This window comes from Rhinatrema bivittatum, chromosome 6, assembly GCF_901001135.1.
Source record: "Rhinatrema bivittatum chromosome 6, aRhiBiv1.1, whole genome shotgun sequence".
Lineage (NCBI taxonomy): Eukaryota > Metazoa > Chordata > Amphibia > Gymnophiona > Rhinatrematidae > Rhinatrema > Rhinatrema bivittatum.
The window spans coordinates 369447853-369474202 of record NC_042620.1 but is presented as its reverse complement, the minus strand read 5'-3'; the positions used below and the strand labels follow the sequence as shown (position 1 = coordinate 369474202).

At 44.7% G+C, this 26350-nt stretch overlaps 1 protein-coding gene across 2 annotated transcripts in view; it reads left to right on the top strand.

Moving 5' to 3' along the window:
• Positions 1-26350, top strand: part of SMARCA1 (SWI/SNF related, matrix associated, actin dependent regulator of chromatin, subfamily a, member 1) — an 856940-nt gene that overhangs the window by 273245 nt on the left and 557345 nt on the right. For both annotated transcript variants that reach the window (XM_029607880.1, XM_029607879.1), the window contains exon 11: positions 18575-18684. In XM_029607880.1, the coding sequence (XP_029463740.1) occupies positions 18575-18684 (110 nt within the window). The remainder of the gene's footprint in view (positions 1-18574; positions 18685-26350) is intronic.

Here is a 26350-nt window from a genome sequence, read left to right as displayed (position 1 = left end):
TTGAGGATGTATAATTTGTGGAAACAGTCCTTGGTCGTTTGGTTAATAAATGGTTTTAGGTTTAGGTGGTTATCGATGATAGCTCCTAGGTCTCTTACGTGTGTGGTTTGCAGGTTGGCTGGTGGGTTTGAGGTGATACTGTTGTTTTCATGGGCTAAGATGAGGAATTCCGTTTTAGAAGCATTAAGAATTAAGTTCAGACTGTTAAGGAGGAGTTTAATCTCAGTTAGGCAGCTCTCCCAGAATTCTAATGTGTTTGTAATGGATTCTTTTATGGGGATTACGATTTGAACGTCGTCTGCGAATAGGAAGTGTTTCAAGTTTAGTTTAGTAAGAAGGTGGCAGAGTGGGAGCAGGTAAATATTAAAAAGGGTGGGTGAAAGGGAGGAGCCCTGTGGAACCCCTAGTGAAGATGGCTGGTAATGAGATTCTTTGTTATGGATTTTTACCTTGTATCCTCTGTTCTCCAGGAAGGTTTTGAACCAGGTATGTGCAGTGCCTGAAACTCCGATGTTTGCTAGTTAGTTTAGTAGGATGTGATGGTTGACCGTATCGATGCCGCCGAAAAGTCAAGTAGAATTAGAAGGAATGCGTGTCCTTTGTCAATGCCGGCTAGTAGGAAGTCTGTGAGAGAGAGTAGTAGCATTTCCGTGTTTGCTGCTCTGCGGAATCCAAATTGGTTGGGCGATAGTATTTGGTGATCCTCAAGGTAGTTAGCTAATTGTGTATTAATCAGTTTTTCCATGATTTTTGATATGAACGGGAGATTGGAGATGGGGCGGAAATTGCCTGGATCGTTGGTGTTAAGGTTTGGTTTTTTGAGTAGTGGTTTGATTGATGCCGTTTTCAGGTCATCTGGGTAGATACTCTGAGCTAGGGAGCAATTTATAATGTCGGCTAAAGTTTTAGAAATAGTATCCGGAATTAGTAATAGTATTTTGGTAGGGATTTGGTCGAATGGGTGTGATGATGGTTTCATTTTCTTCAGGATCGTTAGAATGTCAGCAGTAGAGATGGGTTCGAAAGAGTTGAGAGCGATGTCTTTGTTTGGATGAAGATATGTAGTGTAGGAGGATCCGTTTGCGTTAGGTGTCAGCTTATTAAGGAGGTCAGAGATTTTTCTGTTGAAGTAGAGAGCCAGTTCATCTGCTTTAGACTGTGCTAGGTCCTCTGGGATGGCTGGAATGATGGTTCTTGTGAGACTAGACACGTAGTTGAATAAAGCTTTCGAGTCAAATATAAGGTGATGGATCTTGTGGGCGTAATAGTCTCTTTTAGTTTTCAATGTGCTGTTTTTGTAGAGGTGGAGGGCGCGTTTGTATTCCTGTAGTGATGCGAGTGAAGGGGCTTTTCGCCATTTTTTTTCCTTCTGTCTTAAAGTCTGTTTGAGTTTTCGCAGTTCCTCGTTGAACCAAGGTTGATTCTTTGGCGCATTGTGCTTGGGATTTTTTGATGTTAAGGGACATAGCGTGTTAGCTACTGATTCAGTTATTTTGGACCAGGATTGGATGGCTGAATTGGGAGTGGAGACGTCTATGAGCGAAAGATCTGGGGCTAGATTCTTGGCGAGGTGTTCTGAGGGGCATGTTTTCCTGTATAGAAATGATTGGGAGGGGGGAGAATTGTAGCTTGGTTTTAACAGTGAGAATGAGGTGGAGATTAATGTATGGTCTGACCATGGGACTTTATTGCATTCCGGGTGTTCTGGGAGTGAGATGCTGGAGTTAGTAAAGATAAGGTCCAGCGTGTGACCCGCTTTGTGTGTGGGTTTGTTAATTTGTTGCTTGAAACCCAAGGCTGCCATGGCCGTGAGAAAGGTTTCGCAGTTGGGAGAGAGAGGGGATTTATCCACGTGAAGATTGAAGTCTCCCATGATAATGGCGGGTGAGTCTAAGTTTAGGTGGGTTGTTATGATTTCCAGAATCGGAGAGGAGTCGCATTCTAGAAGGGTTGGGGGGGCGTAAACTAAGAGAATTTTAAGAAATTCCGATTTAAAGAGGCCTATTTCGAGTTTGGATGGTGATTTGATCGGATGATGAGTGAATCTCAGAGATTTTTTTACTGCTAGGAAAATACCCCGCCTCTTTTTTTTTGCCTTGGGATGGAGAAGAGGTCGTAGTTTTGGGTAGGAAGTTGGTTTAAGAGGGCGATGTCTGCCGTTTTGAGCCATGTTTCAGTTATGGCGCAGAAGTCTGGGTTGTTATCTTGAAGAAGGTCGTTGAGAATCAGCGTTTTGTTCGTGAGCGATTGAGCGTTGAAAAGGATAATAGTGAATAATGTGAGTCCTAAAAACTGTGTGGTGGGGGAGATCATGATCGGAATGAGAGGCCGGTTGATCATTGTAGAAGTTGTAGATGTTTAGAAAGCCTGCTGAGGAGATATTGTAGATGTCGTAGATGTTTAGAAGGCCTGCTGAGGAGATATTATAAATATAATATATATTGTCTCCTAGAAGATATTATAGATATAGTATAATTATAAGTATAAGACTATTCACCATATAAAAGTGGTGAATAGTCCTCCTTACTGTGAATCTCAAAATATTCTCTAATGACCTCCCTAATCAGAGAACAAAATGATTCCTTCCACAGGAGCGACACATTCAGTCTCCAGCTTTTACCTTCTTGTAAAGATTGAGAGAATTGTACAGGCAGAAATATCGGATTGTGATCAGATATGAGGCTAGGTAATATATATCCACCACCCCATTTTCGAAACCAGGGAATTTGAACAAAGAAAGAAATTTATTCGTCTATATGTTCTATGCCTTGGCGAAAAACATGTGTAATCTCTCCCTGTGGGGTTTTGCACTTGCCACACAATCCAGAGTACCAATTGCTTTATTAAGAGCTGCAGAGAGACTGCTTGCCCACTGTGCTGTAAACCGGAAGTCCTGTCCTTAAGAGGGTCCACACAAACATTCCAGTCTCCACCCATTATTAGTGGCCAGAAGAGAAAGTCAACTGCAACCAACAGCTGGCTTTAAAACTTTCTCTGACCCTCATTGGGTCCATATACACAAATTATGGTAAATTTTTGCTCATACATCAAACATTCCATCATCACATATCTACCCTGGGGGTTGCTAAAAACTTCCTCCACTTGTAGTGGCAAAGCTTTATGTATAAGAATACATACCCCCCTCAGCTCAGAGTTGTAAGAGGCATACTCAGCTCTTCCCAACCAATCAAGAACAAGTTTGGCGTGCACCATGTTCGTGAGGTGCGTCTCTTGAAGCAAGGCTGTCTGCACCCCTCTTTTTTTTTTTAAAGATAATCCAGTATTCGACTTCTTTTAGCAGGTGATTCAGTACCATACACATTAAGGGATATCAAATTTATAAGTAAATTAGCCATACCTCCCATCTATCCAAACATCCTGGCTAATCATTGAGTATATCATCTCTTGTTGTACATCTACAAATATCTGCATGTTCGGTAACTTTTTAACATAAAACCGTAGAACCTCCATAACATCACTCAACTCCCCACCCCTCCTTTCCCATTCTCCAAAAGTGAACCAGCCCCAACATTGGCCCGTTCACACACTTCCCCTGTCAAGGGCACAACCAATGCCCACCTGAAAACCATTTTGCCCCTTTCCCATACATAGAAATACTAAGCCGGTGAGGGAAACCCTGAGACCAACTTGTTTCTCCATCAATTATCCTCCCAAGCCCGCTACTTAATCCATAATCTTTCTAACCTTCTTACCTCCCTACACTCTTCCCTACGGTCTTCTCCCTATCTGTAAACCATAGGGCTGACATGCACGTTTCTTCCCCTTTTTTTCCTAAGGAGCAACCTTATGTAGAATATTCCTCAACTTAGAATTCCAGCTAACAACTAACTCCTGTGTATTTCCTTCTTCTTTTCCCAAAACCAAATCTCTCCACTGCTCATAAAAATGTTACTCATTAATCTTATCACATTTCCCTTCCAAAATAACGTTACTCCCATTAGTTACCCTGCACTATTCAAAATCTGAAGGAAATAATTGTATGGTCTGACCAAATCACCACCTCCACCCTTCCAATCTCCCTTACTATATTTGTAGAACCAATAATGAAATCTTTAAGCATAGGAATTTGCACTAGCTGAGTAAGATCATACATCATCAGCATATTAGAAAATATTTGCATCAATGAACAAGACAGATCATCCATATGACATTTGAAATCCCCCACCACAATAAGATTGGAAAATCTCACAGCAGCTTCCCCTATAAATTCTATCAAATTTGACACCCTTTCCAACCCAAAACCTGGAGGAGAATACACTGCCAATACCCCTTTCCGTTACCCCCCTTCACTAAAAGAACCTACTCACAATCTTGAATATGACGCAGTGCTAGCTGCTCTACTGTCCATTTAGAATTACAGAGAATTGCCACCCCATCCCCTCTTCCCACATCTTTATTTTGAAAATAAGCAGAAAACCCCTCTGGACAAGTTTGAGCAAATATAGACAGAGTCCTTTGAGACCCATATCTCTGTAATATAAACAAAATCCACCCCTTTTTCTCAAATCAAATCATACACTAACAGGGATTTATTTCCTAAAGATGTAGCATTCAACAGTAACCCCTACATCTCAGCTTTCTTCTCCAAATACCCTTTGATAATTCTACCTCCCTTAAATACCTAAAACTTCTCCCTATCCTTCCCCCTGTGCGGGAGTGTATAGGAACTCCCTCAATCTACCTTAAAGGACAGGGCACAGCTGTCCCACCCACTCTCTCTTAAAATAGAGAGCTGCAGGGAATCCTGGATTAAAGGAGGAGCCCTTTCCCAGAGGATAAGACCTCAGGTCCTAGAAGGGTTAGACAGGCCCCCCCCCTCCCCCTGGAGGGAGTTCCCATATGCAAAGACTTGCTTTGTTTGAAGACTAATTTTTCCTTGAAGCTTGTACTTCTGTTTTAAGACTGCAGTTAAGCTGGCTGCTGCTTGTTGCTGCTGTTATAAAAAAAACGGTGTATTAAGAACATAAGAACATAAGAAAATGCCATACTGGGTCAGACCAAGGGTCCATCAAGCCCAGCATCCTGTTTCCAACAGTGGCCAATCCAGGCCATAAGAACCTGGCAAGTACCCAAAAGAACCTGGCAAGTTCCTGCATGCTCCTGAGTTTAAGGTGAACTGCTGCACTGGTTGCTTATGTTAGCATTTCTTGTCCAGACATATCCGAAGTGAAGGCTGGTGGCCATTTTGTTTGTTTAATTTCATTCAGGCCGATTCAGTATGGCGCACTCAGACTGAGCGTACCGTTAGCCCCCGTCTGCACGCGCGTTTTCGACGCGCTATTATTACCTCTTCTACAGTAAGGAGTAATAGCACGAGGAAAACGCGTGTCCAAGCCCCCCAAAAACTAATAGCACCCGCAACATGCAAATGCATGTTGATAAGCCTATTAGTTATTCCCGCGCCATACAGAAAGTAAAATGTGCAGCCCAGCCACACATTTTACTCTCAGAAATTAACGCCTGCCCAAAGGCAGGAGTTAATTTTGGCTGACACTGGGAAAGTGTACAGAAAAGCAGAAAAAAATGCTTTTCTGTACACCCTCTGACTTAATATCATAGTGATATTAAGTGTGAGGCCCCAAAAATAAACAAAAATAAAAAATTGTAAAAAAAAAAAAATCAGCCCGCGTGTAGGAAGACGGATGCTCAATTTTGCCGGCGTCCATTTTCTGAACCCGTGGCTGTCGGCGGGTTTGACAACCGTTCTGGTAAAATTAAGCGTCTGCTGTCAAACTCGTTGACAGCCACCGCCTCCTTATTACCGTGGGCCCTCATTTGAATACACCCAGGAGAGTGGGTGCTCGCCTCGGAGCGCCGGCTCTCCCGTGCATTTTACTGAATTGGCCCGATTGTAAATAAAGAGTACTGAAGCACTCTGGCTGTACCCAAGCCACTGACCACTTGAGATACCCCTTCCCCCCCCCCCCCAATAACAAGAAACCCTGACCTGATACCGCCCTCAACAACTGTTAATGGTGAATACACACAACACATAATAACAAATCAACACGTGAAGCTACCCTTCCCTGGGATGGGAAATAGCTTCTGTGTTTTTTTTGTTTTTTTTTATGAGAAAAGGCACACTTTATTTTAGGGAATTCCAAATCCAGTTTGAGCTGCCATTATATTTTTGTTTCAAACTTTTTTTTTTTTTGTGTAAGCAATTTTTATTGGCATACGAAAATAACACGCATTTGGAACATGTACAATCCAAAGGAATACAATATCAATGCAACACGTGTATGATAGAACAGAGGTTTGAGTCCAAATAATTGAACTTAAGTTACAGCCAGAATTTTTAATAATGTTTGATAACAACAATAACAATGGTAAGAATAATAATAGTAGTGAATAATAATAGTAGTGAACCCCCCCACACACCCGAATGTATCTCATGTGTGAACAGGGAATGAAAAATGAGAGAGGAAAAGAGGAGGAGTCTTGAAGCTAGTCACAGAGCATACAAAGCAGAGCACATAGGGCGGACCAAGCCAATTACAGGCCCATATTAGAAAACAAGGAGATTCAGACACCCAGAGAGAGTGGCAAGAGTGCAGTGGAAAAAGCTCGGGATCAGCTCAGAGAATGAAATTGGGTAGCAGCAGTAAGTGAATAATCACCCATAGCAGAGAAACACACAGCACACAACCGACACAAGATCAACCAATCTAAACCCCGCTATGGGACTGTAGCAATTAAGCTTGTGCATCTAGCCACGTTTTGTATGGGCCCCATGTTTTCTGGAAAGCCGGAAGGCGATCTTGGTGTTCAGCAGTGAGCCTGCCCAGTTGGTAATACGAGTAGAGGCGATGCTGTATGCTGGCCAGTAGGGGTGCATGGGTACGTTTCCAATGGAGCGCTATTTCAGTCAGAGCGGCAATAAAAATTTGCAAAGCCAATCTTTGCGTGTCTCTCTGGAGGTCTGAAATGGGGAGACCCAGAAGGGCATGCCATGCCTCAACTGTCACAGGCAAACTCAGTATCCGATGCAACCATTGAAACACCGATTGCCAGCATAATTGAATCTTGGGGCACATCCACCAAATATGGTAATAAGTACCCAACTCCCCACATCCCCTCCAACAAAGGGCTGATATAGCGGGTAGAAACCTGTGAAGTGCCACTGGCGTATAGTGCCATCGATAAAGCAACTTATAGCAATTTTCTTGTAGCCCAGCAGAAATGGAGCATTTGTGAGCCATGATATGTATCATCTCCCATTCCTGATCATCCAGAGGAGACTGAAAGTCATGATTCCATTGCATTTGGTATTTCTGTATTCCCATGTGTCTACCATTAAGAAGGGAGTAAATTTTTTATATTGCCCCTTGAAGCGTGGATGCTTGCTGGCAAAAAGTTTCAAACAGGGTGCCCCGGGTCCTAAGAGTTCCAGCCCTGAGACCATTGTGAACAAAATGGTAAAGCTTTGCATAAAAGAGGAAATCTATTTCTGTAAGGGGGAAAGTAGTACAGATTTGGTCTTTAGTAAGTAGCTTGTTCTGCTGGACAATGTGTCCCATCCGGTGGATACCAGCCGCCATCCACTGTTGCGCGGTCTTGGAATGGTCAGATAGTGAGACAATCGTAGTAGTAAAAATATGGGACATTAGGGAGTACTGTTCGGACCCTACTAGAGTTGCCCTCCACTGCTGCCGAACTTTTAACGTGGTTCGCATCGCAAAGGGGAGACAGCGCCCAGTTCCCCAGTTAGGTTGGGATTGCCAGAAAATCGCGGCGATCGGGAAATTCCCCAACAGTGTCTGTTCTAATCGGGCCCATTGTGGGATGTTGACCGTGCTATGGAGGGCTACCATCGCGCGGAGTTGTGCCGCACAGTAATACCAAGCCAAGTTGGGGAGTTGTAAGCCTCCTCTGTTTTTCGGCTGATACAAGGTAGTCCTAGCAACCCGCGGAGGCCTTTTACGCCAAATAAACCCGCATATCATTTGCTGCCATTGCTTTAATATAAGTGAAGGGATGAGAATAGGAATAGTGGTAAAGAAGTATAAGAAATGAGGAAGGATGTTTATCTTTACTATGGCCAGCCTCCCTAGCCAGGAATGAGTATGTCCCAACCACTTTTCCAGATTGGCCCGTATAGCTGTTATCAGGGGCTTATAATTCAAATCAAATAAGTGATGTGAGTGAGACCCCCAAGTGAACACCTAGGTATTTAAGCGACTTATCAGCCCATTTAAAAGGGAATTTCTGTTTTAAAGCACCCACCTGCAATGGTGGTAGAGTCAGGTTGAGATTTGTCAAAATTAACTTTCATACCTGAAACGGCCGAAAACCGTCCCAATTCTTCCACAACACCTGTTAGAGAAGAGTCAGGATCTGTAAGGGTAAGTATAACATCATCCACAAATAATGAAATGTTATAGTGAGCATCACCCCTAGGGGATGCTCACGCATCAGGGGAGCGCCCACCCTGTATGGTGGGCGCTCCCCTGATGCGTATGGCAAAAGGCTCTAAAAAGAGAGCAAACAATAGGGGAGATAAGGGACAGTCTTGTCTCATGCCCCGCCCGATGGCAAATGGGTTCCCGTAACTACCATTTACTTTGACTCTCGTGGAAGGTTGTTCATACAGCTTATGTATCCAGCCTAAAAATGATTTCCCAAAGTCCATACATTGTAACGTCCGGAAGAGGAATGGCCAATGGACCAGGTCAAATGCCTTTTCAGCGTCCAGTGCCAATAACACGACGGGGGGTGCCAGTCTGGTGCACAAGGTCTATTATGTCCACAATTCTCCTGACATTATCGGCCGCTAAGCGACCAGGGACAAAACCCACCTGGTCGTTGTGAATCAAACCTAGCAGCACCCCATTCAGCCTAGCCGCCAAAATCCGAGCCAATATTTTCAGGTATATATTAATTAGGGATATGGGCCTATAGGAACTGCACCTAGAGGGGTCCCTCCCCGGTTTAGCCAAGACTGTGATGCCTGCTGTATTAGAGTCTATGGTAAGGGAGGTCCCATTCAGTAAGGAGTTAAGGGCATCAGTCAGAGGCTCCACGAGAGACTATGCAAATTTTCAATAATAAGTACCCGTATAACCAGCCATCCCTGGCGCCTTCCCCGGTTTTAAGTTTTTTATGGCAGTCAGCACTTCTTGAGGTTCAATGGGCCTGTCTAAAAACCCAGTTTGAGCCAAAGTAAGTGTAGGCAACTGTATGGGCTGCAAATAACCAGAAATATCCCCCTCCATTATGGAAGCATCTGATGAGTATAATTGGGAGTAAAAATTAGTAAAGGAATTGCGTATATCCTCTGGTGTGGTAACCAGCTGCCCATTCGGATCGTAAATTTTGGCTACTACTGTTTGGGCCTGAACTGCCCTCAGCTGCCTTGCCAGATATCTCCCCGCCTTATTGCCCCTTCAAAGAATTGCTGTTTTAGCAGAGTCATGTGGTGACTAATTGCTGCATCATCCAAGGATCGCAACTGATCTCTGACCTTCAGTATTTTTTGGTAGGTCACAGCAGATTGAGTATGACTGTGAGACTGCGTTAGAGTCGATAGTTCCGATAGCCATAATGTACGTTGGCATTCCCGTTCCTTATTACAATGTACCGCTCGGGCAATACATGACCCCCGTACTACTGCCTTGGAACATTCCCAAATCGTCAGGGGAGACATTCCCTCTGTCTGGTTTTCCTTAAAATAATCTTTTAATTGACTCTCCACTTGAGTAACAAAGGATGAGTCCTTAAGCAGGGAATCATTAAGTCTCCAAGGGCAATATCCTGACCCCTTATCCCCGAGACAGCATTCCATCCATACTGGTGCATGATCAAACCATATAATTTGATCAATATCCACCCTGCGAACCCTAAGCTGAAAGGATGAGGAAACAAAAAAATAGTCAATTCTGGAGTAGGTGCAGTGTGGGTTGGAATAAAATGTGTAGGAGCGAGAGTGCAAGTGTCTTTGTCTCCAGACATCTACAATACTCCAATCATCCATAAAGGTGTGCCACCGCCACCTCACCTGGGGAACAGAAATGACATCAGAACTGGAATCCATAGACGGGTCTATTACAAAGTTGAAGTCTCTACCCAGGATAAGATCCCCTTCCAAATGTTGTTGTAATAAACTATTAAGAGTAGAAATAAAGGGGAGATGCTGAGTGTTAGGGAAGTATACATTAAGCAATGTGAGAATTTGCTTGCCCACCTTGATTTTAAGGAGAATAAATCTACCGTGTGGATCATAAACATGCAAGACTTCCTCATAAACAAATGCCAATGAAAATAAAATCCCCACCCCAGCATATCTGTTATCTTTCGTACTAGCAGCCCAATGAGAATTAGGGAATTGAGGGAAAGTCAGTAGACGCTCGTGGTGCTTCCGGACATGCGTCTCTTGAATAAATACAATGCTGGCCCTTTGCCTTTGTAATTCTCTCTTGAAAAGCAAGCGTTTTCGTGGTGTGTTGAGCCCTTTAACATTTAGTGAAAATATGGTAGTTGCCATTTTACCCTATGTGAGAATATGAGTCTGTACCAGGGCCCATACCCGGATCCCAGACTGAGAAAATTTTTCAATATACCCCCCTGTACTCTGGTATCCTCTACCGCTCCCATGTTCCCTGAGTCCCACTTCGATCCCCACTAGAAACAGAGAATAATGATACCATCCGGTGTGTCCCCCATACATCCTACTGTATTCCTGAGACCTCCTACAGGATACAGCTCCCCCAGGAGCCTGGGACATCCCACAGACAACGGAGCGTCTCCACCTCCGTTTACCCCCGAACCCGCATAGAAACGTATTGAGAATTTCATAAATATTGAAAACCCAGCATTCCAATAACACAGTGCATCGCCCAACCCACTTTAAACCTTCAAAAATTGCAATTTGAACTGAAGAAAACCAACCGTCTTTAAAACAGACACTCAGTCCTAGTGAGCATTATTGCAGCTTTTTCCCTGCTGCTTGCTGAAGTAATTCCTCCCAGAAGAGAGAGTACACGATCAGCCCTGCTCTGGAGTTATGGAGCAGCTGGTGTTCGGCTGCCTGCGAAGCCACTTACTGCCCTTACCGGCCCGTTGCCATCGAGGTGCAATGTCCGGTCTCTATGCTGCTGCTGCCATTTTGGGAGCGTGGAAGGAGACTGGCAGTTGCGCTTGCTTGAAGGCCTCGGCGGCTTCCATGAGGTTTACAATTTTGTATGTGACACCTTATATTTGGAAACTTAATCCAAATGGGTAAGTCTATCGATACTTTACGTCCTTCTCCCTTAAGATCGCTGTGACCTCCCGGAGCTCGTAGCGCTTTTTAAGTGTAATCGGCGCCAGATCTTGATAGATGGAAAGTCTATAATTGCGCCATGTGATGTCCTTCTGTTTCCTAGCGATGCTGTAAATCCGTTCTTTGAGCGGGTAACTAGTAAAGCACAAAACAAGGTCCCGGGGGCGCTGATCATATCTTGGGCCCAAAGCACAGTGCGCCCGCTCAAAGCGCACTTCAGGGAGAATGGAATCCGACGACGAAATGCCGACATCGCTCTGCGATAGTAAGGAGGAGTAAATTTGGGCCACCACCTTGTGCGCGTCTGGGAGCTCCGGAAACCCCTCTTATGCGCAGATTGTTCCGTCGGCTCCTATTTTCGAGGTCCTCTACCTTAGCTTGCAGTGCTTGTATTTTGGAGGACGAAGCAATCTGTTGAGTGGTCAGGTTGTTAATAGCCTCCCCCTGACCCTCTATGCGGATTTTCCTTTCGTCTACTTGATGTCCAAGTGCTGCGAGGTCATCTTTAATTTCTGCTACTGATGCCATAATGTCCAGTTTATACTGTTTTAAATCAGTTCGCAAATCAGTAAACCACTGCCAGGCCTCATCTCTCGTGAGCAGTGTCGCTAGAGTCGGGCTTCTCATGTTCACCTGATTCTCCGTGGCACTGGCTAGTGCCGCGGTTTCTTCTTTATCAGGACCCGGAGAGTCGTCGCCATCTTGGCCCAGCTCTGTCTGATTTTTGCCATATGAGAACTGGCGAAGATCCATGGTTTTCCGTTTGGAAGTCATTGGTATGGTCTGTAGAGTAGAGCCGTACGCTACGTTGGTGGTCTCGGCCAAAATTCAGGGTTAAAACTGCAAATCACCGGGTTTTAAGGCTCGGGAGGAACGGAGCTGAACAATTATACGTCCGTCCGCATTGGATGTCAACAGCGCCCCCTCCGCATCGGATGTCAACAGCGCCCCCTCGTCAACAGTGCCCCCTCACTTTTGTAGTTTTTATTGGAAACATTTTCCTCACTTGTTGGGATATAATTTTACTGTGCTCACAAAAAACATTGCCATGTCAGTTTATTTCTCCTGACTGCATATAATGCACTTGGAAGCAAGAAAACAGATCTCTTTTGGAGGTGAGCAATCAGCTTGGTTTGATATCTCGTGGTGTTCCGCAAGGCTCTGTATTAGCCTCAACTTTATTCAATTTATATCTATGACCTCTATGTACTGTACTTGATGCCCAAGCAATTATATTTAGGTTATATGCTGATGATCTACAACTGTATTTTGAGGTGAGAGGAGATTCTAAAACAATGATTGTCATTGAAAAAAGTGTTTGTTTGATCATCGAGTGGATGATGAATAACCATTTAATTATGAATCTCCAGAAGACTGAGGAAATTTGCTTTTCACGAGATTCAGAATATTTGAGAAAGCATAATAGTGATCTTGTAATATTGGTTATGATTGTCCCCTTTAAGGATTCAGTACGGAATCCTGGTTTTATGTTTGATGCCAGACTTACATTTAGAGAGCATATACAGAAGATATAGTCTGGCTATTTTAAGTTGACTGCTGAGGCACTTGAGATGTGCTTGATAAAGATGATTTTCAAACTGTGATCCAAGCTTTCGTGCTATCTGTAGTTGATTATTGCAGCTCGTTATTTATAAGCCTTTCTGCTGCTTCTTTGAGAGCAATTCAGGTTTTGCACGATTGCAGGAGATGCAGGTTAGGACTTTTTGTGTTGAGGATCACAGTTATGGAATGACCTACCCGAAACAGTAATGACATTAAGATATTTAGAAAGCAAATTAAGACATTATTCAGGCAAGCTTTTGATCCTTAATGTCAAGGAATTGCATTTCTAAGTGACGTAAGTGAGGACAATTTTTACGTTTGTTTTATTGTTTTAATAAGTATTTTAAATGTTAAACATTTTATGTCATTGTAATACGCCTATCATGTATTTATTTATTTATCTATTTATTTATTTAAGTAAGTAAATATATGCGCAGTTTTAAAGCATTTTGGTTTTCTTGTGCCCAATTTCCAACCTTGTGTAGCTTAACAAAACTTTAGGGTTTCAAGGTTACTTTTATTTCTCTGTACATTAACTGTTGCGCTGGAGATTTATTTATTTTATTTTATTTAAGTTTTTTTATATACCAACATTCAGGACGATAGTCCCATCATGCTGGTTCACAAGAAACAGGGGTGCAATAATAATAAGACTTTACAATTTGAACAAAAGTGCAGAAAAGCAGTACATATAACAAGGAAATCAATAACTTGGAGTGAGAAGGAAAATGAAGATCAGATGATTATATATATGTATAAATAGCATTGTATAAATAACATTGTAAGAGGTGGCTATTAATGTTGGACCCTTGGCCTGGCGCAGGATTGGTATAGCCCTCAGGGAGGTCCCCGAGGGTACCTGCCGCCAGGAGGTGGAGCACACGAGGAGACAGAGGCAAGCTGGAGCTTCACCAATAACAGTCCGGGGGTTCTGCAGGTTGAGCCCTGGGTACCCGGACCACCTGGGCTTAGGTGGGCCTCAGAGGGTCTCCCGGAGAGGTAGCGGAGAGTTCTGCCCACCAAGAGCAAGGGTACGCGGCTAGTGGAGAACAGCTGAGCTAGACCGGAACAGAGTGTACCGGAGACCACTGGAAGGGAACAGGAATTGAAGGTCCTCCGGACAGGATAGGCAGCGCCTAGTGGTCTAGCTTGTAGAATGCCGTTGGCAGTGTCAGAGGAGGCAGACCTGGTGGTCACAGGAGAAGCAAAGGGATGTGTCCGAGTGAAGTGCAAGGGTCAAAGCCAGGGTATCCGTCCGAGGGTGGTCAGCCAAAGCAAGGGTCAGTTCCAGGTATCAGTCCGAGCGTGGTCAATGGCGATCAGAGGTCAGTTCCAGGTATCAGTCCAAACGTGGTCAATGGTGAACAGAGGTCAGTTCCAGGCAGCAATCCAAACGTGGCGAGCAGAGGTCAATACTGGGTATCAGTCCCAACGTGGTCAGAGGCAAGCCGAGGTCAGTACCGTGAATCAGTCCGAGAAGGTACAACCTGGGAAGTGGAGCAGGAATTAGGAACAGACGCTGGCACATAGGAAGGACCGCAGGAACACTGGAACAAGCACAGGAACGCAGGAGCACTGGAACACACGCAGGAACAAGGACAGGAACACTGGAACAAGCACAGGATTAAGGAAGCAGGAACACAGGACGGCAACTAGCGTCTCACGAATGAGACAACCCGTTTGCCAAGGCAAGGAACTGGATCCTAAGCCCTGCCTTTTATGCAGGGCTCAGTTGATGTCATTGTTGCGCGCCGTGGAGGAGTTTCCAGTGCTTGGACCTTTAAAGGGCCGGGTGATCCGCGTGCGTGCCTTGGGGCAGACCCAATGCCAACAAGGACGCCGAGCCTCACTGTGAGGAGCAGTGCGAGGTCGAAGGCCCCGAGGGGTCTGGAGACGTCATGGGACGCCGCGGGCGCCGGGGTCTAGCTGCAGCTGCGAGGGAGGACAGACCAGGCCTCGTGGGGGGGGGTGCCCGAGGTGAGCAGGCCCAGCCTTGGCACCAGCGCGGCCGGGATGCGTAATATTAACCTGCTGCAATTTGAAATAATGCTTTTCTTTTCTTCTTTGTCTTTTCAAAGATGTAAAACGTGTTAGCATTCTGTTTGGTTAAAAAGTCCTGGATAAATTCAAATAATTATTCAAAGAAGATACTTCTATAGCTACTTATTTATATTATTAATTATAATAAATAACTTTCTTTGAGAGCATAATGCTTTGATTTTGGTTACTGTGGCAGGATATGGGGCTTCCAAGAGGGCAGAACCAGCAACACAGTGATGAATCCTTTTGTGGCATTGACTATTTGGTTATGGCACAAATGGAGGAAATTGCTAACGGGACATAAGATTTCACCTATGATACCTTTGGGACTCGTATGGGGAAGGCATTGTTTGCCTGAATTCAGGAGTGGGAGGTTGCTTCTGGATCTCCCGCTAGACCACTAGGGAAATTTTGGTGAGCTCTGGGGCGGGGGAGTGAGCCCAATATTTAAATAAAATGGAAAGGTTTGGGGTGGGTTCTGTTTTGTTTTTTTAATGAAACAGAACAAAAATAGATCCGAGGGTGGACCTGAAATGGCCCACTCCCAAAACAATAAAAAAAAACAAAAACACTACGAAAAATGTTTTGGCTACCACCCATATTGCAAATTGCCTGTTGGAGTCCTTTCTGCATACAAAATTGCCTTGCTCAGGTCCTGCTATCAGTCATCATAGCTCAAGCTACATTTCTCACCAGGTCTGCCATCCCAGTATGCTGCCTGCTCGGATGTCTTCAGTAAATAAGAGGCCAAGACATTACCTCCTCATCAATCGTACGATTGCCCAATAGATCTTCTACCAGGGTAGATGTCCTCTAGAGGGTGTGTCTATATAGCATGTACATTACCTTTGTGCAGTCAGACAAAAAACAAACAAACCCTGGATCTCAAAATGTATTTTGCATTGGTTTATAATGCCCCTGCACTCCTTAGGATCCCCCAGGTATTTGGAAAGCAGAGTAAGCTGTGGCAGAGATCAAGCAGATCCAGGTGGAGGCATGGCCACTGAAGATGGTACTAGAGCGGGCGATGGTGGCTGGGCCTGCCAGTCTTCCATGTAGTCCTGTTGCAGCTGGATATGCTGGGCTAGACCGGGTATGGTCTGGAGTGTGGACGAGTCCTCCGGGTCCATGGCCTCAGCAAACTTGTAAGAATAGTGGACCATTGTGCTGTGGTGTGGTAGATGCAGCCCAGTAGGCGAACCTACTAGGCTCATGCTGACAGCTTGCGAACGCACCCTAAACCACTAGAGTGTGGTCTACTGTATAAATAATACCCCTCCTTCTAGATGAAATAATTGTCCAGTTGCAGGGGCCACCCGCAATTGGGTTGAGTTCATTGTAGGCCCCCGCAATCTACTGATGGTACTAAAATCTGTACATGAGTCTCAGTCCTTGATGAGTCAAGGACTAGGGGGCATTCCATGAAGTCAGCAAGTAGCACATTTAAGACTAATTGGAGAAAATTCCTTTTCACTCAACGCACAATAAAGCTCTGGAATTTGTTGCCAGAGGATGTAGTTAGTGCAGTTAGTGTAGCTGGGTGCAAAAAAGGTTTGGATAAGTTCTTGGAGGAGAAGTCCATTAATGGCTATTAATCAAGTTTATTTAGGGAATAGCCTCTGCTATTAATTGCATCAGTAGCATGGGATCTTCTTAGTGTTTGGGTAATTGCCAGGTTCTTGTGGCCTGGTTTGGACTCTGTTGGAAACAGGATGCTGGGCTTGATGGACCCTTGGTCTGACCCAGCATGGCAATTTCTTATGTTTTAATAGATAGAAATAGGTTGGTATTTGGTGGTGTGGGCAATTATTTTCTAATAAGGTGGTGTTAGGATTTGAAGATCTAAAACTCCAACATGGAATTTATTTTATTTATTTAGAAACTTTTATATACCGGTATTTGTGGGGACATCATACCGGTTCACATAATAACTGCAAGCTTGGAAAGTACATTTCAACAGGGAGAGTAACTGGGCGAGGGGGTAACCAATAAGCAGTAAGAAGGATAGAAAACAAGTAAGTCATAACAAGAGAATAATAATTAACAATTTACAATTTACATTGAATATCTCCTTAGTATAAGGAGAGGGCGGTCACCTGGAGGGAGGGGGGGCGGGGCTACGGACTAGGAAGGCTATTCTGTGTAGGCATGGTTGAACAGAAGTGAATATCTGATATAGAGTATTACAAATATATACAAGTTAATCATTGTTTTTCTAAGGATCTTATTAAGAGCCTGTCTTCTCTGAATTTGAAGATATATATTTTCCACAAACTGCAAAGAAAGGTTTATTTCCTAGAATTTGATAATGTTTCCTAAGAATGAAATTTGATTCACACATGTTCAAAATGGGAACTAGATTGGGGGGAATCAATAGCAAATAAATACTAGGAGGTCTGCTGTTATTGACTGCGAAAAATTCAATATCTACAAATGTTGAAATGAATTATAAACTTTTATACGGGTGGTAGATGTTGCCCCATAAGCTACAAATGATCTACCCCAGCTATTCTGAAAAATGTTGGAGACAATGTGGTTTTGAGGGGACATTTTATTACATCTGGTGGTTATGTCCGAAATTAACAACATTTTGGAACTGGATTGAAAGAGTGATTATGGAGATGACTACTATAACAGTCCCTTTGGATTGCAGGGTATATCTTATATCCGTGTATCCGAGTGACTGGTCTTACAGTATAAAATCTTTGGTGAACTTTATTTTGTGTGCTATTTGGAAAGAAGTGGTAGTCCATTGGAAAAAAGAGGCTGCCCCAATGCAAGGTTTTTTACATTACATTATATGAGCTGCTTAACAGCAATTAGGAAAAATAAAGTGGTTTTCCATTTGGCTGTATGGGAACCTTTCCTTCGTTGATATAACCAAATCAATTAAAATTGGACTTATTACGTGACTTCATATCATCTAAATTAATTGTATGCTATTTTATGTTTTTTTTTTATTTCTGTTATCTAATTATTACTGTATCTAGCCTTCTCTAAATTTCTTATATTTAATGAAGTACTATGGTGGTGGGAAGGGGAGATATAACTAAAAATTGATTATAACGTTATATTTATGTTCCTTTGTTGTTGATGTTATTCTCCTTGCTGGATATGCATATAAGAAGTAGTCATTTTAGAATAATAAAGATTAAATAAAAAAAAAAATAAAAAGAAGGAAGGTGAAGTACTAAGGCAGAATAATAAGGCTTAAATAGTTATCAACCCATTTACAGAAGAGGAAAATTTTGTTTTGATTATTTTGGTTTTAGAATAAAGATGAAGGGTTTGTTTTCCAAGGCCGTTGAGCTAGAACCTTTGAAAAAAAGCAAAGGTGTTCTACAGAGCAACTCTGTAAGTTTGCTGTGAACATTTTTGCTGTCATGACCATCACCATGTAGCATGAGGAGAGAGAGGCTCCTCATGACTTCCAGTTTTCTGCCTTTAGAGTAGAAGTTAAAAGGACCATAAGGTAAGCCCGAGAAAAAAATATTGTATTTTTCATATATTTATAGTCAATTTTTTAAATCATGCTAAATCTGTTTATAGATTTCCTATCTTTTCCAATAGCTATATAGGATTAACATTTGTTTCTTTCAATAAATTTTGTTTAGAATTTAGCTGTATGTCATGCAGTGATTTCACAATCAGCCTCATTTAGAAATGACATTTTCCACTGCACATTTATAGGTTCTGAAGCCATTTTTGCTACGTCGAATAAAAGCAGAAGTAGAAAAGAGTTTGCCTCCCAAAAAGGAAGTGAAAATCTACCTTGGGCTTAGCAAAATGCAAAGAGAATGGTGAGATATTGATTAAAATATATTTAAATCTTTTGATCAAGATCATGTAATTCTGAAAGTTGGTCATGCAGTGTTTTTATTGTGCTAACCTTGGTATAGTAGTAAATAGAATTTTCTGATTTTTTTAAATCATTTTGTATATTAATAATTGATGAAATGTAGCAAATACTGTTAATCTTGACTTGGAGTGTGGTTCTCAGTTGGGTTTTACGCCATTTTCTCACAGGACAAGCAGGATGGTAGTCCTCACATATGGGTGACATCACAGGATGGAGCCCAATCACGGAAAACTTCTATCAAAGTTTCCAGAATTTTGACTGGCCCCTACTGGGCATGCCCAGCATGGCACTAACCCTGCAGCCAGCAGGGGTCCCCCTTCAGTCTTCTTTTTTCCGCGCTGCAGTAGCCTCGCGGTTTGGGAGCACTGTGGAGATTCCTGACAGGAATTTTCCTCATGGAATTAACTAACGTTAAATTGCCCCACAGGGGTCCCTCCTCTAACTTGTCTCTAGCCGCGATACTCCGGTAAGTGTCTTACAGTTTTTCATCGATTACCGTCGAGTTTGGCCTTTGCGGCCTGCTGGCCGTCGTCCATCCCGCGGTTCAATTTTTCTATGGCCATGGCGTCGGGGTTCCGCCGGTGCCCGGACTGTACTCTCACCATGTCTATCACAGACCCTCATGGCGTCTGTGTAATGTGTTTAGTCCGGGAGCATGATGTCCTGACTTGCACCAAATGTGCCCTCATGATACCCAAAGGTTGCAAGGCAAGGATGGAGAAGATGGGACTCCTCTTCCGTGCACATACCCCGACGCCGTCCATTGCATCGACGTCATCGGAACCGGCACCGTCGATGTCGCACCAGCATCGACCACCGTTCGGTGACCGTCCACCATTGACGTCTTCACGGCCATTGGCGCCCGCTACTCCCCCTCAGGATCGAAGAGATCATAGGGAGAAATATCGGCATCGTAAGACTCAGACCGTCGAGGGAGCGAAATCATCGACCTCACCACCGTCCGAGCTACCGTCGAAAAAAGCCCTGTCCAGGAAAGGCACCGACCATTCCTGCGACTGGGTCATCGAGGCCACACTCAACCTGATCGGGGATTGGGAGCCGCGATTCCGCCTGTAAAGGTGGTCCCTCCGTCTATGCCTCTGCCTCCCTCTTCTGTTCCGGAGCCGGGGCTGCTTGCTCCAGGTCTCCGAGAAGAACTGGACCGGCTGGTCCAGGAGGCCATCGACAAGGCGATGCAACAACTCCAGGTCCCTCGACACCGGCACCAATTGTGGAACCGGTCATCGACCCGATTCCAGCAGCGCTGTCTCCGCTGCTATCCCGGATGGAGGCACTCAAAACTGCCCTTCCACCGTTGATTTCCCGAGTCTCCGATGGCTCCGGTGCGCTCCCTGTTGACAGCCTCATCGGGAGGAGTAAACACTGTTTCCGCATCCCTCCTTCGGGAGTTTGCCTCAGCCATCGATGCCAATTCATCCCTCGCCACCGATTCATTCATCGGGGGCGATACGTACGTCGGCGCCATCGATGCCTTCGATACCGGCAACGATGCCCTCCAGGCCGTCCACAGTACCCCCGGCGATTCCTTGGATTTTCTCGGAGCCTCAGCCGGAGCCTTTGGGTATCCAACCCCCTTCTCGTCCTACAGGTCAGTCTGCTGATCCTTATGACACCTGGGGTGATGATACTTCTTCAGACACCGATGACTTACCTTCACCTCCCTCTCCTACTGAAAGTAGAAAGTGTTCTCCTCCAGAGGACCTTTCTTTCATTAATTTTGTGAAGGAAATGTCTGAGTTGGTCCCTTTTCAGCTTCAGACAAAGCAGCAGGATGATAGGCACCAGATGATGGAGTTGCTCCAGTTCCTGGATGCCCCTAAAGTGATCACTTCCATTCCCATTCATCAAGTTCTTCTTGATTTCCTCAAAAAGAACTGGGAAAACCCTGGATCCATTGCCCCAGTCCATAGAAAATCTGACACTACCTATTTAGTGCAGTCAGCCCCCAGCTTTCAAAAATCTCAGCTCGACCACCACTCAGTTGTGGTAGAATCGGCTCAAAAGAAAGCAAAAAGGACGAAGCCTCACTCATCTACCCCTCCAGTTAAGGAACACAAGTTCCTAGACAATATTGGTCGACGAGTGTTCCAAGGGGCCATGTTCATCTCTAGAATTGCTGCTTACCAGCTGTATATGACCCAATACAATAGGGTCATCTTCAAACAGATACAGGACTTCTCTGAAACCCTGCCTGAACAATTCCAAGACCAGCTTCAAATCCTTGTCAACAAGGGGTTTGAAGCAGGAAAGCATGAGATAAGAACAGCTTATGATCTCTTCGACACCTGTACTAGAGTGTCTGCAGCTGCTATTTCGGCAAGACGATGGCCTGGCTCAAATCTTCTGACCTTCGCCCAGAAGTACAAGATAGACTTTCTGATCTTCTATGTGTAGGAGACAATCTGTTCGGTGAGCAGATCCAGCAAATAGTGGCTGAATTAAAGGACCATCATGAGACCCTTAAACAGCTCTCATCGATACCTTCCAACTTCCCCTTAAGACAACCCTTCAGGAAGGACTCTAAGAAGTCATTCTTCCGTCCAAGGAAGTACTATCCTCCCACCAGCAAGGTCCTGAACTACGAGACCTTATCAAAAGCCTCAGCCTCGCCTAGCCCGAAGGCAAAAGCCACAAGCAGCTCCCCAGCCGGGGCCTGCTTCCGGTTTTTGACTTTCACTTGGAGAGCAGCAGCCTGATTCCTCTGCCAAGCATACCAGTGGGAGGTCGATTGTGCCACTTTCACAACATGTGGCACTCAGTCTCAACTGACCAATGGGTGCTAGCAATCATTGCTCAGGGTTACCACCTAAACTTTCTTTCCTAGCGTGTAGCAGATGGACTCAGAACAAGTGGGTATAGTGGGCTCGTGCTAGCAGTTGGAGATGGATCTGACGTCAGCATGGGTACATATACCCCCACAGGAAGTGAAGCAACTCAGTAATTTCCGTCTCCAAAGCAGTTTGGAGCGCCTTCACGCTCGCTGAGCGTGTTTTCCAATACTACTTTCTACTTTCTGAATTTCTCAGAAGATACAGAAGACGAGCCCCGCACTCCTGCGGTGATACCCTCGGGTCCCTCCCGCAGTCGAGTTTCCCGAGGTGATTTCCGCGATCCCTCGGAGGTCTACGCCTCGGTCCGGTGGCCGAACCGCGGCAGGGATCTAGCCCCCGAGCGAGAAGGGCTCGGGTGTGGCTGAGAGGCGCCTCGGTCCCGACGAGGACTTAGCCCCAAGCGAGACGAGTTCGGCAGCTTAGAGGCAGCGGGTGCACTTCCTTGAGCGCGGCGGTGAAGGTATTTCCCCTCTTCCCCCCGCAGCCGGAGACCGCCCGGGTTACAGACCGGAAGCGCCGAAGATCAGGTAAGGCGTACATCTCTTACATTTTGGTCTCCGAGATACGAGGATCGGTGGCGTTGCCTGCATGCGGCACGCCGTGGAGGTCGCCATTTTGTCTGCCTTGTTCAGGTATTGAGCGCCCACAGATAGGCGCACACGGATAGGCGCCTATTGATAGGCGCACAACGCAGCATGTAGATTGCTAAGCGTATGTTATTGAGCGCATATTGTATATTATTGAGCGCATATTGCTGAACGCATATATTGAGCGCATATTGTATATTATTGAGCGCATGTTGCTGAACGCATATTATTGAGCGCATATTGTATATTCTTGAGCGCATATTGCTGAACGCATATTGTTGAGCGCATATTATTGAGCGCATATTGTTATTGAGCGCATATTACTGACAGCATATTATTGAGCGCATATTGCTGAACGCATATTATTGAGCGCATATTGTTATTGAGCGCATATTACTGACAGCATATTGTTGAGCGCATATTATTGGCAGCATATCGCATAAGCGCCGGTGCCCTGCATTCGCAAGACGCGATGGAACACTTGAACGCCCCGGCGTCTCCAGAGGAGGCACCTCCTGATTCCGGCGTGAAAGCTTTTGGCCTGTTCTCAGCGTGCCAGCTTAGAGCCACGCAGAGCGAGGAGCCAGACTCCCTTTGTGCCCAATGTGAGGAGGCCGTGGGAGCCTCGGGCCAGGACCAGTCTCAACCGAGATTTACAGACAGTTCCCCAGGGGCCACCCCAGATCTAGCGGGCCGTCTCGAACAGCCAGGAATCCCGGGGGACCTGGTACCCCGACGGCTAGAGACCGCTTCCATTTCCTGGGTGGACTTATTTAAGGGGATCCACGCCTTTGTACAGATGCAGTCGGCTTCCCATCCAGGCCCTGCTGCCCCGGCTGACCCTGCCCCCGGACCCTCTCATCCTTACCGCGGGCACCCGCCTCCGGGCAGTCCGGCTCAGGCGGATCCTGATGTCTCGGAGGACGAGTCCGGACTCCCCGAGGAGGGGGAACCTCCCTCGGGGATAGAGCCATATCGAAGTATGAGGCGGTTCTTCCCCAAGGAAGATCTCTCTAACCTGGTTTCTCAGTGCCTGACGGAATTGGCTATTCCAGGCCCCAGTACCATGGAGGCATCCCATCAGAACCCCCTGCTGGAAGGTCTTCGTCCGACGGCCCGCCATTTTCCCTTCCTGCAAGCGGCACAACAGCTGATCGATTTGGAGTGGAATGCGCCGGAGGCCTCATTCAAAGGGGGTCGGGCCTTGTCTGGCATGTACCAAAATTGAAGCCGGCTTCTTCAAATCCGACCTTCTGCAAATCATTCTTGTCTATGCCCCCCCAGGACTTCTGGACTCAGACGTCTCTCCCATTCTAGAATTAATAGCTACCCACCTAAACCTTGAGTCTCCAGCCATCATATTGGGAGATTTTAACTTACATGTGGATGATCCCTTGCCTTCTACTAACTGTGAATCTTTCCTAAACGCCATGACAGCCATGGGATTCAAACAGATAATCAATAACCCCACACACAGAGCAGGACACATTTTGGATCTCATCTTTGTAAACTCAGGCATCTTACACTCAGAACCACCCATATGCAAATCAGTTCCATGGTCAGACCACGCATTAATCTCCACCACATTTTCGCTGGCACAGTCCAGTATCAAACACAATCCTCAACCTCAATTTACCTACAGAAATCTTTGTTCTTCTGATGAACTACACGAACACCTTGTTCGAGAACTCCCTCGCTTAGACATCTCTACTCCCAACTCAGCTCTCCACTCATGGTCCAACATCACAGAATCGGCAGCAAATAAACTCTGTCCTCTGGCAACAAAAAAACAGAAACACAATGCCTACAAAAGACAACCCTGGTTTAACCAAGAACTTCAAAAACTCAAACACTCCCTTCGACAAAAAGAAAATAAATGGCGTAAAGCCCCTTCAACGACCTCCCTCTCAGCTTACAAACTTGCACTCCACCTATACAAGAGCGCCACATTAAAAACAAAAAGGGACTACTACGCTCACAAAATCCATCACCTCATTTTTGATTCAAAAGCCCTTTTTACCTACGTTTCGAATTTAACTCAAGTCATCCCACCAGACATCCCTCTCAACCAAGCGCACGAAAAAGCAGAGGATTTGGCCAGCTTCTTCAGTAACAAAATTTCCAACCTGCAATCACAGCTGAAACCCAACACCATAGCTCCATTCAGCACATACCTTCATCCTGGCAAAGGCTCTTCTATACAAGCTTTCGATCCTATTGCAACATCAGAGACTAAATCAGTATTGAAGAGAATGAAACCTTCCTCTCACCCATTTGACCATATCCCTTCCAAACTACTGCTACTAATTCCAGATACCATCTCTAAGGCCCTGACTGACATTATCAATTGTTCCTTAACACAAGGAATCTATCCAGATGACCTGAAAATTGCTTCCATCAAACCCCTCTTAAAAAAACCTAATTTAAATCCCAAAGACCCCTCAAACTTTCGCCCAATCTCCAACCTCCCGTTCATTGCTAAGGTAATGGAAAAATTAGTTAACGCCAGACTATCAGAATACGTCGAAGACCACAATATATTACTCCCACATCAATATGGCTTCCGAAAATCTTTAAGCACGGAATCACTTCTCATATCCCTAACAGATTACATCATCATGGGCCTTGACAAAGGTCATGCCTACCTGCTGATACACCTCGACCTATCTGCCGCCTTTGATACTGTTAACCACGCACTCCTCATAAATCAACTAGCGAACATCGGAATTACAGGCACCGCACTGGCCTGGTTCAAATCATTCTTGGGAAACAGAGGATACAAAGTCAAAATACATAACAAAGAATCTCAGTTTTATCCTTCCACGCTAGGAGTTCCACAGGGCTCCTCCCTTTCTCCCATGCTCTTTAACATTTACCTCCTCCCTTTATGTCAACTATTAACTAATCTGAACCTCAAATATTATCTATACGCAGATGACGTTCAGATTATCATCCCTATCAAAGAATCCCTTACAAGAACCATAAAAGTCTGGGAAGATTGCCTTCAAAAAATTGACAACCTCCTATCCAGTCTAAATCTAATCCTGAATACTTCTAAAACCGAACTTCTCATAATTTCGCCTGAAAACAGTAACCTCGCCTCAAATCCACCAACCGGCTTTCAAACATCACAAGTGAGAGACTTAGGAGCCATCATTGATAATCGGCTAAATCTAAAATCTTTTGTTAATCAAACTACTAAAGACTGCTTTCATAAACTGCACATCTTAAAAAGAATTAAACCTCTTTTCCACTCCCACGACTACAGGACAGTCTTGCAATCAATAATCTTCTCTAAATTAGATTATTGCAATTCCATTCTTTTGGGTCTCCCGGCTCCTCACACCAAACCCCTTCAGATGGTTCAGAACACCGCGGCCAGAATATTAACAAACACAAGAAGAAGAGAACACATAACTCCGATTCTCAAAGACTTGCATTGGCTGCCAGTTAACTACAGAATCTTATATAAGTCTATTACCACCATTTACAAAGCTTTTCATCAACTCTCTCCGCTTAACCTCCAAATCCCATTTAAAAAACATACCTCCACCAGACCAATCCGAGAGTCCTACAGAGATTCACTACAGGTTCCTCCTGCTAAAACCTTTCACCACACGACTCTTAGAGACAGGGCATTCTCTACAGTAGGACCTACCTTGTGGAATTCCATCCCCCCAGACCTGAGACAGGAACCCTGCCTTCCAACTTTTAGAAAAAGACTAAAGACCTGGTTATTTATAAAAGCCTTTCCAGACAACAATCAAACCCAAAATCAATATAATTAACTCAGAACACCCTTCAGGATAATCAACAGTTTTGACAACCCATCAATTGTACAATCCCTTTTAAACTGGCAGGCTTTCCCAGTTATTCTCCACTGTTAAATTACTATCACCTTTTCTTCTGTTCCAAGTTCTAATATGTCCCTGTTTTATTGTAACTGCAATTTTTTCTCTTCTTTTAGCACTTGTTAATGTTTTTTATCACTTTATTGTTGTTCACTCCTTGTTATTTGTAAACCGGCATGATGCGATTCCCTTCGCGGATGCCGGTATAGAAAAAACTCAAATAAATAAAATAAATAAAATGTACCCCCTGGACCCGGCAATCAAGGATATGCTGGCGTGCCCCAAGGTGGACGCCATAGTGAGCGCTGTGGTCAAGC